This window comes from Teleopsis dalmanni, chromosome X (assembly GCF_002237135.1).
Source record: "Teleopsis dalmanni isolate 2A chromosome X, ASM223713v2, whole genome shotgun sequence".
Classification (NCBI taxonomy): Eukaryota; Metazoa; Arthropoda; class Insecta; order Diptera; family Diopsidae; genus Teleopsis; species Teleopsis dalmanni.
The window spans coordinates 48,750,019-48,763,903 of record NC_051848.1 but is presented as its reverse complement, the minus strand read 5'-3'; the positions used below and the strand labels follow the sequence as shown (position 1 = coordinate 48,763,903).

Here is a 13,885-nt window from a genome sequence, read left to right as displayed (position 1 = left end):
TGGGAGATTTGCACATTTGGCTTGCAGAGCTAAATACAGATGACTTGTACTCAGTCTTATAGTGAAAAAGAGATCTTTTAATAGATATTATTAAGAAGTTAAGCTTTGAGATTAAAATGTTAAAGTAAATCCATTTAACACTAAGCTCGTTCATATGCATTAACTGCTCAACCACATGAAGTTCTTGCTATTCTATATATATTTTTTTATTTTTAAGCTCTCTTACAACCTTCTAACGGAAAGAGGCAAGAAAACTCTCATTGTTTTCAATCATATTATAATAGAATTATCGCAAAAATTGTGAAATAACCTTCATCATTCTCTTAGTACTTCCACAAAAAGAAACCTTAAGTTCGTAGTGTAAACGTGGGTAATATGAAATTTAAAATTTATTTCAAAATTGCTTTTTTGAGTTCCTCTTATTATAAAAGTGATATTAAATTTTTAAACACCTACTGAGTAAATAAGTACCCCCAATTCGTTTATAATTTAAAAAGTTCTTTATTTCGTTAAAAATAATTCTCTTTAAAATATTTATTTGATTTTTAAATATTAAATATTAAAAGTTAAAATGTTTCTGAAGCAATCCTTTGGAAGTACTTAAAAATTCGTTTATAGCTTAATGAATTTAAATTATAATTCATATTATTTCTTTTTTGTTACAAACATATCGAACGGAGTCTTGCTTAGTATGTCATTAGCAGTTTGTAACATGAAAGGTTCCCAAGTGCTACGAGTTTCTGGTAACATAGCCGTATAAATTGGGCGCCAGTATTGATTCACATAATCCAAAAGAAGTGTATCTAAAAGTTTAAAAAAAAATTAATTATTTTTATTAATACTATTATAAAGAGGTTCTTTCGAACAGTAGTGAACTATAACAACAAAAATTTTATTTTTTATATTATTTTAATTAATTGAATTTTTGGCTGACCATACAGCTGTTTCGAGTATTGCCAAATACCTATAATCAGTGGTCTTGGAAATAATTCTGGTATTTAATTATTCATAAATAATTATTTTTTGAGACTGCAAGTACCAAGATTCGAACTCGGGTCCTGCCACATGTGAAGCTCAGAATCAGCGCACCTTGACCAACTGATCCAAAGCCGTACTTGACTTTTTTGTTCGCATATTTTTTGGATTTTAGTTACTTTTGCTAATACTATTATTTTATTTTTAATTTATAAATAATTTATTATTAATAGTTTTACATGTTTTTTTTACATGTAAAACTATTAATAATAAATTATATATAAATTAAAAATAATAACAGTTTAGCAATAGTAAAACTCCATATATATATATGTATATATATTATATAATAATAATTTATATTTATATATATATATATATATATATATATACATGTACATACATGTACAGTTTTACATGTAAAACTATCAATAATAAATTATATATAAATTCAAGACTTCTTCAATAATTTTAATTCTTATACTACATATATCCTCTTCTCTACTTTATTGAAATTGGAAAGTTACTTACTTAAATTTGGATCTGGTACTAAACCGGTGGCATAAATGTGCATATCACCTACTTCAGGTTGACTATCGAAACTCGTCAAACGTAAATAGGTGTGACCATCCCGTTCATACAGTTCTCCAGATGGATGTGATTTAATGGTTATATCAGCTGCAGACGTTTGGAAAATAACAGTTAATATCAGAACATTTTGTTATGTTATTAGAGACTTACTCATTGATACATTGAACACACCCTTTGGTGTCATTTTTACATCATTAATTTTCATCTCTGCTTTATAAGTTCCCTCCACCGCCATATTTGGTACTTTCGCAATAAAATCAACATCCAACTTATCGCCATTCAAACGAAAGTCCACATTTTCAACTACAGCATTACTCATGCCATGTACACGTACATTTCTAACGGTGATACGCCCTTGAACAGCACCATTACTATACTGATAATTGGACTTTTCAATAACAAATGGGTCTAGGGGCGGAATGTTCAATTCCTTGATTCCGTTCTTGGTTAGTGGTACCATTTGTTGGAAAAGAGATTTCATACATTCGTTAATATTGGAATCTGTGGCACTACATTTTGGAAAATTGGCTGTAAAAAGTATAAAAATTAATGAATATGTATTTTACAATAAATTAATAACTATGGGCAATGTGAAATTAATAATTTTAGCAAAATGCAATAAGTTCTTTGCAAAAACTTGATGTTATAAATTGTGTAAATGATTTATTTAGATTATTGGCTCTGAGCTTATAAAGTACCTTATAGAAAGTTAAGCTTTCAATCGCAACAAATCAGATTGAAAGAGTAACTCACTTTATATTATAAAACTACTTCATCAAAACCAATATGTTAAAAACATTTTCTCTACCTTATTCTAATACTATCTAAAAACTTCATTTCTTAAAATAACTCACGCGCAATTTAGATACATTAGATACAACTTAGATATAGATCCACAAGTTTCATATAATTCACAACATATTCACAACAGTTGCATCTTATTCTCTATGTAAAGGTCATAGGTATTATTTATGCATACCAGTTGCCAGTTAAACGACCAATTCGTCTTTTTTTATATAATTATTTACGACTGATACAAATCAAAACGTTGACTAATATGACCTGTACGTGATGTTTAGAACATTTTTATGAATTTACAATCGGTTTAAGTGGAGGATTTTAACTGCTCTACCTACCTTGAAAAAGTTTATATAGTTAACACTATTATTTATGTATATAAAATATGTCTGTCCAGGTTAAAATGTGCTACATGCCACAAAAAGTTATAACAAAAAGCTCATATTACATATCATTAATAATAGCGTTGGAGATGAGTTTTTTCTTCGATCTTATCATTGCAATTTTCGTATTCTTACTTCTACTAATACATACAGCATTTATTTCGGATCTGCCCTGGTATACAACAAAGTGCGCTTAATTTCTTCCAAGTTTGGAAGAAATTGGATCCATATGAGTTAGATTTGGTCAAGGAAGTCACCTCAGAAAAATTAAGTGACTTAATTGCTAACTACTTCTCTGTTGAAATAGCCGTTCTGTGGTTTTCTTACTTACGTTTCAAGTTAAAACTAACTAAATTCTCTATAATATGAATTCTATATCTTTCGATATGAATTCAGATGTAAGTATATTGAGCCATGAGAGTTAAATACCTCAATTGATACTCGACCATCAGTTAGGATAATACTAATGGTTACATTGAAACATACAGTAGACACGCCTATTAATCATCTATTATTTAAAATATGTTAAGGAAAACATATATAAAAGAACTAACGTTAACAGCTATTTAAACTATTACATGAGCAATACCTAAACTTAAAGTATAAAAGTAACAAATGATATGATAATGATTAAAATATTTAATATTAAACTGTATGAGTCACTTAACAAACCACATGTGATCTAGTATTACACTTTCGAGACTAATGCAATCATAAAATGTATGTTTAACTAATCAGGATTTGCAACTACATAAGCTGGTAGTATCCAAAAGTTGTGGTATCTATATTTATGAGAAAACCACATTTTAATACATAACCATGACTTATATACACGTAGGCCATAACAACAATTCTAGTTTGCTTTCAGTTTCAAATTCAGTGACTTATAAAATTTTGATAAAAAACACTGGAAACAAGTTCTACTATCCCTTCATTTCTTATATTAGCATTTATTTTGTTCCATAACTAAACTTACTCACTAATTTAGCAGCAGACAATAAAGTAATACCAAATTCATTTTAAAGCCTTTCAAACCAGTAAAAATTTTCAAACGAATATTGAACTTTTAGATACAAAAGACAAATTACTTATTTTCCTAGCTACAGAACGAGATTCAATATTGAGTAATATGGGCGTAGCCAGGAAGCAGGGTAAGAGAAGGGCCTAATGAAAAATGTTTGTAATGTCAAACTAAAACACAGCTGATGGAAGCATTGATTGAAAAATTGTAATTCCATGGAAATAATATTTTTTTAAAATAATATTTTTTGTCAATCTATTTTTTTAACATAAATTATAAGCATATTTTGGCAAATGAACTTTTCAATCTGTTAAATATTACAATTTATCGCAATTTAGTTTATTATTGTCTACATAGAAGTTCTAAGACTCACAGTCCCTATAGTCTTTGAACATTTACAATTTTACCCAATACAGCCACAGCTAGGAAATTTTTATTTTTTTTTTTTATCTTAAAAGATATTTAGAACTATAATTTGAATTTAATTTATATATTTATAATTTATATTTTATATAGGTACCATCAAGATCTTCATGAATACAATTGTTTTTGATAAACATTTTTGTTTAAATATAATATAATAAATAAAAGCATACTATTATTACTACTACTACTACGCAGCTGTCTTCGCAGAATAACTCGTATCTTCTCGCCAAATACTATCACTAACGAGGAGCTATGGTCCAAAACAAATATGAGAGATATGAATATTGATATTCGGAGAAGAAAATTTCGATGGATTGGCCATACGCTATGCAAACCTCTAGAAAATATCGCGAATATGGCCCTACAATATAATCCCCAATGCAACAGGCGTAGAGGGCTACCTTCCTCTAGATAGAAGAGTTTAACTTTTAGTTGAAACTACAGCAATATCAACGCGATCAGATACATCGCATTGCAAAGAAGATAATGGAAACGAATTATAGTTAGCCTATGCCCAATATAAGAGGCAGCTCAAAATCAATTTATTATGAAGCGTTTAACACGAGACAATACTATCAGATTGTGGAAATTTACTCTGAAAATAAATAAATCTTTTCGCGAAGTTCTATGTGACTATGAATTTCACACGGCAAACATCAACATAGGATTCCGGCAGTTTAAAGATGTACCTTTCTTTAATTTATTTAATTAATTAATAACATATAAAAAACGAAGATAATCCTTAAGCCGTTAACGAATCACCATTACTTCCATTAACATTGATTGTTTGGTGCGGTTTACAAGCTGGCGGCGTCATCGGTCTTTATGAGGAAGGAGCTGCCGTTATGATGAATGGTGAGCGCTATGGAGCCATGCTGACTGAATTTTTGTTTCTAAAAATTATTCAGTAAACATCAATGACATCGACCATACAGCAATTTATAGAGAAAACAATTTGGTAACAACTTTATATGTAGAAATGATCCTATTAACTGGTCCCCTCATACTGGTCCGTACAATTTAACACCTCTCGATTACTTTTTATGGGGTAATTGGATTATGTTGTCATTGTCTTATGCTGACAAACCAACAACTCTTGAAGCATTGAAAGCCAATATTCATACTGCCATTGACGCCATACGGCCGCATTTATTGCAAAAAATAAACATAAATTGGACTTATAGAAATGCCACTATTGACGCCATGCGGCCGTGTTTATTACAAAAAATTATCAAAAATTGGGCTGATTAAAAATGATAGACACTCGTATCATTTTCAGTTCTATTGCAGCTAAAGAAACACCCGATACATGGAGGTGCCAACAAAAGTTCCAGCTGATAACCGACATTTTTCAATCGCATCCCAAAAGACCTATGCAAAAAAAAACAGATTATTGTAAATAAAATAAATCGGTTCAGTCAAAAGTATTTGTAGTTGTTATATATAAAAACTTTTGCTTACTTTAGAGCTGGTCTTTAGTTCACCTAAAATGTTTCTATAAAAAATGATAAAAATAATTCCTTAATAATAATTTAACATTTAAATGATATTTTCATCGTCTATAGGATACGCGAGGTTAGTAATTATTTTAATTTTACGTTTCTTTTCGATCTTCAATATTATTAAAGCTTTTTTTTATTCCATAATTAATAAAGTTAAATTAACTTTATAATTACTGCACTTAATTGTAAATGTGCATGATAATTTTTTTAACCTATTTATTCTCCCATTATTTTTTATAATTATAAATTTAATTGTTGCAAAATAATATATTGTTGATAAAGATCAAGACAAATAATTAGCTTTGACTTTGTTGAAACATAAACACCGTTCTCACTTAATTATAAAGAAAACATACAGTTTCAATCACTTAACTTAAAAACTGAAAACCAATTATATTCTGCTCAAAAAGTATACGGACGATTGAATCAGTAAAAGAGAATTTGCTGAAGGAACTAAAAGCCATACCTTCACGGGCCTACCAAAAGTGTATGGAAGATTGGATTAAGCGTTGGCAAATGTATATCGCTTCAGAAGAAGCATATTTTGAAAGAGATAAAATAAATTGGGAATAAAATTTAAATTTGTGTGTTTTATTTACAAAATCCGAGTACTTTTTGAGCAGAAGGTAAGTATACAAATAGTAACTAGATGAGATAAATAGCCAGATAAATATACCCATGTTTAAAAAAACGGAGAGGTCACATTGCACATGAACAGAGATATTGCCTGGATAAATATCCTGATAAACATACACATATTTGAATCAATTATTCTCGTTGAGTTAAGCAGGAATAAATGCACTTTAAAAATCGGATATAACTTTCTAACTATATGAAAATGTATGTATGTTTATGAACATTTTTCTGTGAGTAAGTTTTTTGACTTCTATGTATTCATTTACATATATACGAAACAACAGATAAAAAAAAGCTTGGTACATACGGTACATATTTGACCTTTGCCTGATATAGAAAATTACAAATTTTTGTCTCGATCTCAAATGAATACCATAAATTTAACTATATTCCTAACAACATATTATAAAAGAATTAATAATTCTTTCTATCACATACCGTTGCAACCCACCATAATTATCATCACGATTCCTTTTTTATACAGAAGTGATTACTGTAAAGCACGAACGTTTCGGATTGTTATTTTGGGCTTGGGTGTTAATCGAATGAAATGCCTAACAAATGGCTTCTTACTAAATCAACAGAAAAGGCCACATTAGTTTTTAGTTCTCATCTTACATATGAAAATATATTAGCTTCAATACTATAATATAAAATTATTTAACTAAAATAGTATGCTTGAGTGCTCACTGACAAAGAGTTTCATTTTCATTCGGTTATGGTTTTGTAGGTTTGCCACACATCGCAACAACAAATACGGTTCTCTAGGTGAACAACACGAATCTGATTGCCATATACTAATTTAACTCTATGAATATAGCAGTAATAGTAGTAATTTAAAGCTTTATAAAAAACTGTTAATAACAAAGCAGTTGTAAGCACTTTATTACTTTATAGTGCTAAGTAGTGATTAATTGGACTAATGAACAGAAACATGTTAGTGACATCATAAAGAGAACGAAACAATTTGCAATGATTACTGCAATGACCACTACTATTACATTATCTACTACTAAAATAATCAACTAACAAGACAAAACTTGAGCTTCTATAGAAATTAACCGATTCTTCCAGCTAAAAGATACTAAAGAATAAGTTGCTATTAGTTCCCCTGTTATTAATAATTGTGAAAATACTAAAAAAAACATAATAATAAAATATATAATAATTTAATATAATCTTATTATAAAATAAATAATATTATTGTTAAATTAAAATAAAGACAATAGTAGAGCTGCAAACAATTGATGAAAAGTTCCCTAAATCATAAATATGCATCCACTGTGACGGTCATCACAAACATATTCGCTATTCAAAATCGACAATGTAAAACTTCGTGACACTAACAGAATACCACTTATAAACAATTAAAATTGAATATAAAAAAGAAAAATATCTAATATATAACTAAAAACATCTAAAAATTTTCAATAAAAGATATACAAAATTTTATACAAAAACTCGTGGAATCTAAAATATCTCCAACGTAATAGTCCTCCGCCAAGAGTAAACACCGGATCTTGCAATTAAAATCGCAACACAAAACAAATGTCAAATAAATATATAGATTAACACTTACCGAAACTTCAATACCCTTCACACAGTTCATTATTTACAAAACTCTTTTTGGTGTTAGGTCCATACAGACTTTCATTGCAAACAATTGCTTAATGTATCCACTACATAATGGGTTCAACCAATTTTATTTATACACCAACTTCATCTGTTTGGATCTATAAATATCCAAATCTTCCTTGTGAAACAGTAAACTAACTACCGATGTGGGACCTGACCAATAGACAGAGACACAAACAAATTGGCTAATACGTCTGTGTATATTTATTATAGTCAAGAGACAAGTATCTTTACAAACCCTATGTACTTAAAAAAGCATAAGGAATAAATCTTCAAATGTAGAATATGTAAAATGTACAGTACAGTAAATGTACAGTATAAAAAATATCATAATATAATGAAGCAGATAAATTTAGAATTCTATTAGCATAAATAAAAATACCCACATCTGTATCTTCAGAAATTGAAATATTTATATTAGCAACATAAAAGTGTATGTATGAAGCAAACAAATTTTTAAATGCCTATTATTATTAATAAACCCAAAAAAACTGATTAATCAAATGAAATTTATTTCATTGGCTTCGAAATGGACTCAATTATGTACAATACCATTATTGACCTAATGATCCAAACATTTTCTGCAGGCTGGTTAAGGTTCAAGAAGAATATTCTATAAGATGCTATAAACATATCCGGTTCATGTAATTCTCAAGCAAACTCTCTTGTGTTTACACAGTTTCTTAGTTAACTTGTTCCCAAATATCTTTAGAAAACGGCGTATCCTGTACGAGTTCAGTATATATATGTCATATAATCATCCATTAATCTTTCAAAGACTTCTCTAACCAAAATTAATCGTTTATGGTAATACCTTCTGCTCAAAAAGTACTCGGATTTTGTAAATAAAACACACAAATATAAATTTTATTCCAAATTAATTTTATCTCCTTCAAAATATGCTCCTTCTGAAGCGATACACATATGCCAACGCTTAATCCAATCTTCCATACACTTTTGGTAGGCCCGTGAAGGTATGGCTTTTAGTTCCTTCAGCGAATTCTCTTTTACCGATTCAATCGTCTCAAAACGCTTACCACGAAGGCGCAAATTGAGTTTCGGGAACAGGAAAAAGTCGCACGGATACAGATCTGGCGAATATGGTTCCTGAGCGATGACAGTGGTGCCGTGTTTGGGTGTTTGGTCAACAAATCGTGTACAACAAGAATTTTCCATAGTAAAAATCGCTAAATGCACTTGAGGTAGTTTCACATTAACAGCTGCTGTAAACAAACTAATTGACAGATGGCGCTGAAATTTGTGCCATATGTCTTTGAAAAAGGTCTATTACTTAATGAGCTGTTAACAAACAACAAAATCCGCATATTTTTTGAGCAGAAGGTATGTTCAACACTTTTTAAACAGCTGGATATACTTATAACCACCATATAGTTCTTATTCCAAACAAGAACTAAAATGCTATGGTATTTTGCTCTGCACATCGCAGAAAACAATAGCAACTGCAATTGTGCAATATAAGATAAAGAGAAGGTATTAACCTATTTATGCTGTTCAATACTTTAGAAAATAGAAAGACGTTACTGGAATAAAAATGAAGGCACAATTAGTAATACCTCATAGCTTTTCGCAGAAATATCTAATCATTTAGATAAGAAATTTTTATGGATTGTAGTGACTACTAAAAGTTCCATCCTTTTTTATTTAACTGTTACTACTTTTTTACTAATCCTTTATTTTTACATTAATATTCTTATTAATAGTAATTCTTTATTGTAATGAGAGAAGATGTATTTATTGCGCGATTTTCATGTAAAAGTTTGCAACTTAAAGGTATAGTCCTTCAAGAACTGAGTCAAATCAATAAATAATGTAATAAACAAATTTCTTGGAATATAAAACTTTGCCAAAACTTATTTTCAAATCGCGACGTCCACCAATTTGGATTTGTATCTTATAATATCGCATTAAAGCTTATTCTGTATAAGTACCCAGCATAAGTAACATTAAATTCCAATAAAAAATAGTCACTAATAATGTGTGTTGCCAAACATATGATTAGCTGCAATGAATTGCACTGGAAGTACTTATGCATACTTTATAAACTTTATGCATAGATAAACTTCATACCAATATCAAGAAAAAAAATTGCAATGATATATTATAAACTTAAGTCAATTTACATACTAGAAAACTTTTCAAGTCATAAAACTAAAACAAGTAATAATATAAAAGATCTATATAAAGATTCTCAATAAGAAACATATCCCTTTATACAGATGAAACAACAGCCAAATATGATCGAATTGATTAAAAAGTCATATTTAAATCATAAATGTATGAAGACTAAAAGACTTCGAATTGAATTCTTGTGGTCAATATAAAGGTATCATCTGTAATAGTAGTGACTTCATGATATAAGAATTATGGAAGATCGACTATATACATTAAGTGCAGACAAAACCCGATTGTGCTTTCTTGAGAAAAAACAACCATTACATCAGTTTCCTTTGAAATTTAAGAATTACATAGCAATTTGAATATTCTAATGGCTATATATGTATGGTGCACCTTATGTAGATTTATAAATTATATAAAAAGTAATGAAAAAATTTAAATGAATACAAAAGTCAACTTCATATCATAATTTTAAGGAAATGAATATTAGTACCCTTACAAATTTAAAAAAAATACTCATACGCACTGTTGTCAGGTGTAGTCACATAGGTTGACAGTGAACACAAACAAATTTAAGTGGATAATATTACCATAAATAAATAACAAATTGCGGTGAAAATTTATAATCAATAGAGAGGTTTAACAATTTTTAAATAAATATGAAAACTAACCGGTTTTTAATTAAATAGTAAGTTTGCATAAATTATTTGAATCTAGTTGAGTCAGGTAATTTATTAGTTATATATTAAAGTTCTAACAGATGTATATTAAAATTAAAGTAAAATTCCAATCACTTGTTATGTATTTTGCAATATAATATAAAATTTCGTAATAATTCAATAAGAATATTAATTTTTTTATTAGATTGAACTTTAAAAATTATTAATAGTGTACTTAAAACTTTAGTCATAAAATGAAATAAAAATAAAAATATTTGTTTCGAGGCAAACCTTTGTCTTATAGGTATTTTCCAAATTCGTGAGGTGTAGTAAAAAAATCACTAATTATATTTTATTGTTTTTTTGGTGATTTTTGTGTAATTTTTGTGTAATTTAAGACTATTTCAGCCATGATTTCCTAGTACCATGACATATTTAAAGGTTCTTTTTGTTTTTTGGGAAATGAATGTATGTTTTCTAACCCCACAACTATCAGCATTAAGAGTGAAATACAAATTCTCATATAACAGATATATATCCATTACTAATTCAAGTTTAAAAATCTATAGCAATTTTACTGATTCACTAGAGCGGGTTATAATTGCTATATAGCTGAGTATGATATCAGAGCTAAAACATATTTTAAAAAAATTTAAACACTCACAAAGTAGAAACAGAATCAAGCCTATAAAACCCCTATAATATCTAAAATAATGATTCCTGAAAAATTGTTATAACTTATATCTGTATATGATTCATATAAATTTTTTTATTGATGCAAAAGAATAAAGAAAATAGTAATTAACATTAATATCTTGAGAACTAAACAATAGCCTATAGAAAGAACTTAATTAAGCAACGAATATGACATTAGATCGGTCACACTCTACGAAAACAACCAACAGAGGTATGTCATCAAGCACTCAATTGAAACCCACAGCGAACATGAATAAGTGGACGCCCCAAAATATCACGGAGAAGAACATTACACACCGAGATTTTAGCAACGATGAAATCGTGAAACAAGATTTCGCAAATACTCGGTCAAGTTGAAAATGCGTAACTGAGGCCCTATGCCCCACAAGGAGATAAAGGAATCATGAAAAAGAACAAGCATGGAGTGAATTTCATCTACTCAAAGTGTTCCAAAAAAAGTGAATACAGTTGCACTAACTGAAAAAATAATACTTTTTATTCCATAAAAATTTCAATGAGCAAGAGCTTAATTATGATGGACAAGCTGGCTAAACTGGTTAACTGATCACAATAATTTAATTCAAAGAAATAAAAAAAAAATAAAAAAAAGAAAACAGATTTGCAGAAAATCATACTTTTCTCATTGTGATACTGCTTTAGTCCATTAATTTGATATTACAAAATATTTAAATGATAAGAGTTATGGTGCGAAATCTTTTCAGGCCTAGTGTCGTCTTCAGTTTTGGTTGCATTTGATAATTGTGTTTAAAAAATAAAGAAAACAATTTATTTTATAAATATTCGTGAAACATAAAAAAGTACTGTGATTCAACTGATATAAGGAATCAAGATTAAAGAATACAATATTAAAAAATAATACAAAACTAACGTATCTTCTGCAACACATCACTGATTAATGTTAATCATACATATTATACACTTTTATATAATTGAATCCCTATTCTAAACTCCGTTTAGCATTTGTTATTATTTGAATGTCTTTTTGTATTTCTTCAAATAGGACTTGAAATATGAGAGAGTAAAACACACTGCTTTTAATATTTCATCCAAACATCACATAAATGTTCACTATATCTTTAATCTATTAAAAAATATAAATTATTTCCACCATTGCACCACTCATGACTTTGCTACAGAGAATTCTAAATGTTAATGCAATATTTCTGCAATTGTGATAGATAAAAAATCACTCAAAAATATTTTTAAATTATTTTTATTAGAAATAAATTCATTATAACTTTTATATCTAAAATGTCTTCATATTTAATATCTGCTTTTTTTTTTGTTATTTTATTGTTAGACGACTTTGAATATTATTAGTTAGTTTTAACATAATTAATTTAAATTTAAAATTTATTTTTTCAATATATTATTTAAATGAATAACAACTGTGATCAAAGACTCACGCATTCCATTGACCGAATCCGATTCCTTAGAAGCCGGCTTTGACACGCAAACACCGATTAGACACAACAATATTAACAATTTCATTATTAAGAATAATTAGTTATTAATTGTAAAAAAAAAATAATTTCACGATTATGATAATTATTTTCCTCTTTATTTTTAAGTTTTTAATTTCTATATTTTTTTATTAATAGTTTAACTTAAAACTTCTTCACAGACAAATGAACACAATCGTCTTTCACTTTTAACTGCAGTGAAATATCTGAACTGCATGCTTGAATCTACCTTCCTTATATCGCAAATCATTCATAAACACTGACATCAGAAAAAATGTATTCAAATTATATTGAATATATATATTTATAAAACCTTATGTGCTTAGAAATGTGTATTGAAAAAACTTTTATTGCAATAGCAAAGCAATTAAAAAACTATAGCCGGTCGTAATAGAAAATCCGATTTCTCTGATAATTAGATGGCATAGTTGCCTAATATCAAAGCATACATGCATTTCTTTCAAAAAGAATTATTAAAGAGAAATGCTAATACGAGAGATAATAAACTTACCATTTAGAGCAACAAAATTTTTTAAGAAGGACTAATTACTTCATATATAGCCTATATTTCCTATGTGCTATATTTCAGATACTCTAACAAATGAGTTTCATCCCTTTTATTATGGTTAGAGCACTAGGATCGAACTGAATCACAATCCAACTTTTGTGACACGAAACTCAATTTATTTTATTTAATTTATTTAATTTATTTTATTATAGGTATAACTTGAGCTCTTAGGTATTTATCTTTCTAACAATATGAAACTATAGCATTATAATCAACTTATTGAAGCCACAATTTACCTAATTTTTATAAAACTGTTATAATCAAACTTTCTCCAATTTTATACTAATAATTCCACTTCAAGTATTTACTTCCCAAAACTTTAAAACTTTCTAATTTTATAACATATATAATATATATGATGCTCTGTATTGAACT

General features: G+C 28.2%; 1 protein-coding gene across 1 annotated transcript; it reads right to left on the bottom strand.

Annotated features, from left to right (window-relative positions):
- Positions 1–552: 552 nt before the first annotated feature.
- On the bottom strand, positions 553–13,138 carry LOC119688965. Its single transcript, XM_038103664.1, has 4 exons — positions 12,886–13,138; positions 1,717–2,094; positions 1,507–1,653; positions 553–803 (listed from the first exon to the last, which is right to left on the bottom strand). The coding sequence occupies exons 1-4, from the start codon at positions 12,968–12,970 to the stop codon at positions 646–648; spliced, it is 768 nt and encodes a 255-aa protein (XP_037959592.1). The 5' UTR covers positions 12,971–13,138; the 3' UTR covers positions 553–645.
- Between the last annotated feature and the right edge of the window lie 747 nt (positions 13,139–13,885).

Bases quoted from the DNA above. Each gene is read 5' to 3' on its own strand.
- LOC119688965 (XM_038103664.1), bottom strand. From the start codon at position 12,970: ATGAAATTGTTAATATTGTTGTGTCTAATCGGTGTTTGCGTGTCAAAG. The intron at 1,654-1,716 runs GTAAGTCTCTAA...AAACGTCTGCAG, and splicing joins TGTGTTCAATGTATCAATGA to CTGATATAACCATTAAATCA. The intron at 804-1,506 runs GTAAGTAACTTT...TTAAACTTTTAG, and splicing joins AGTACCAGATCCAAATTTAA to ATACACTTCTTTTGGATTAT.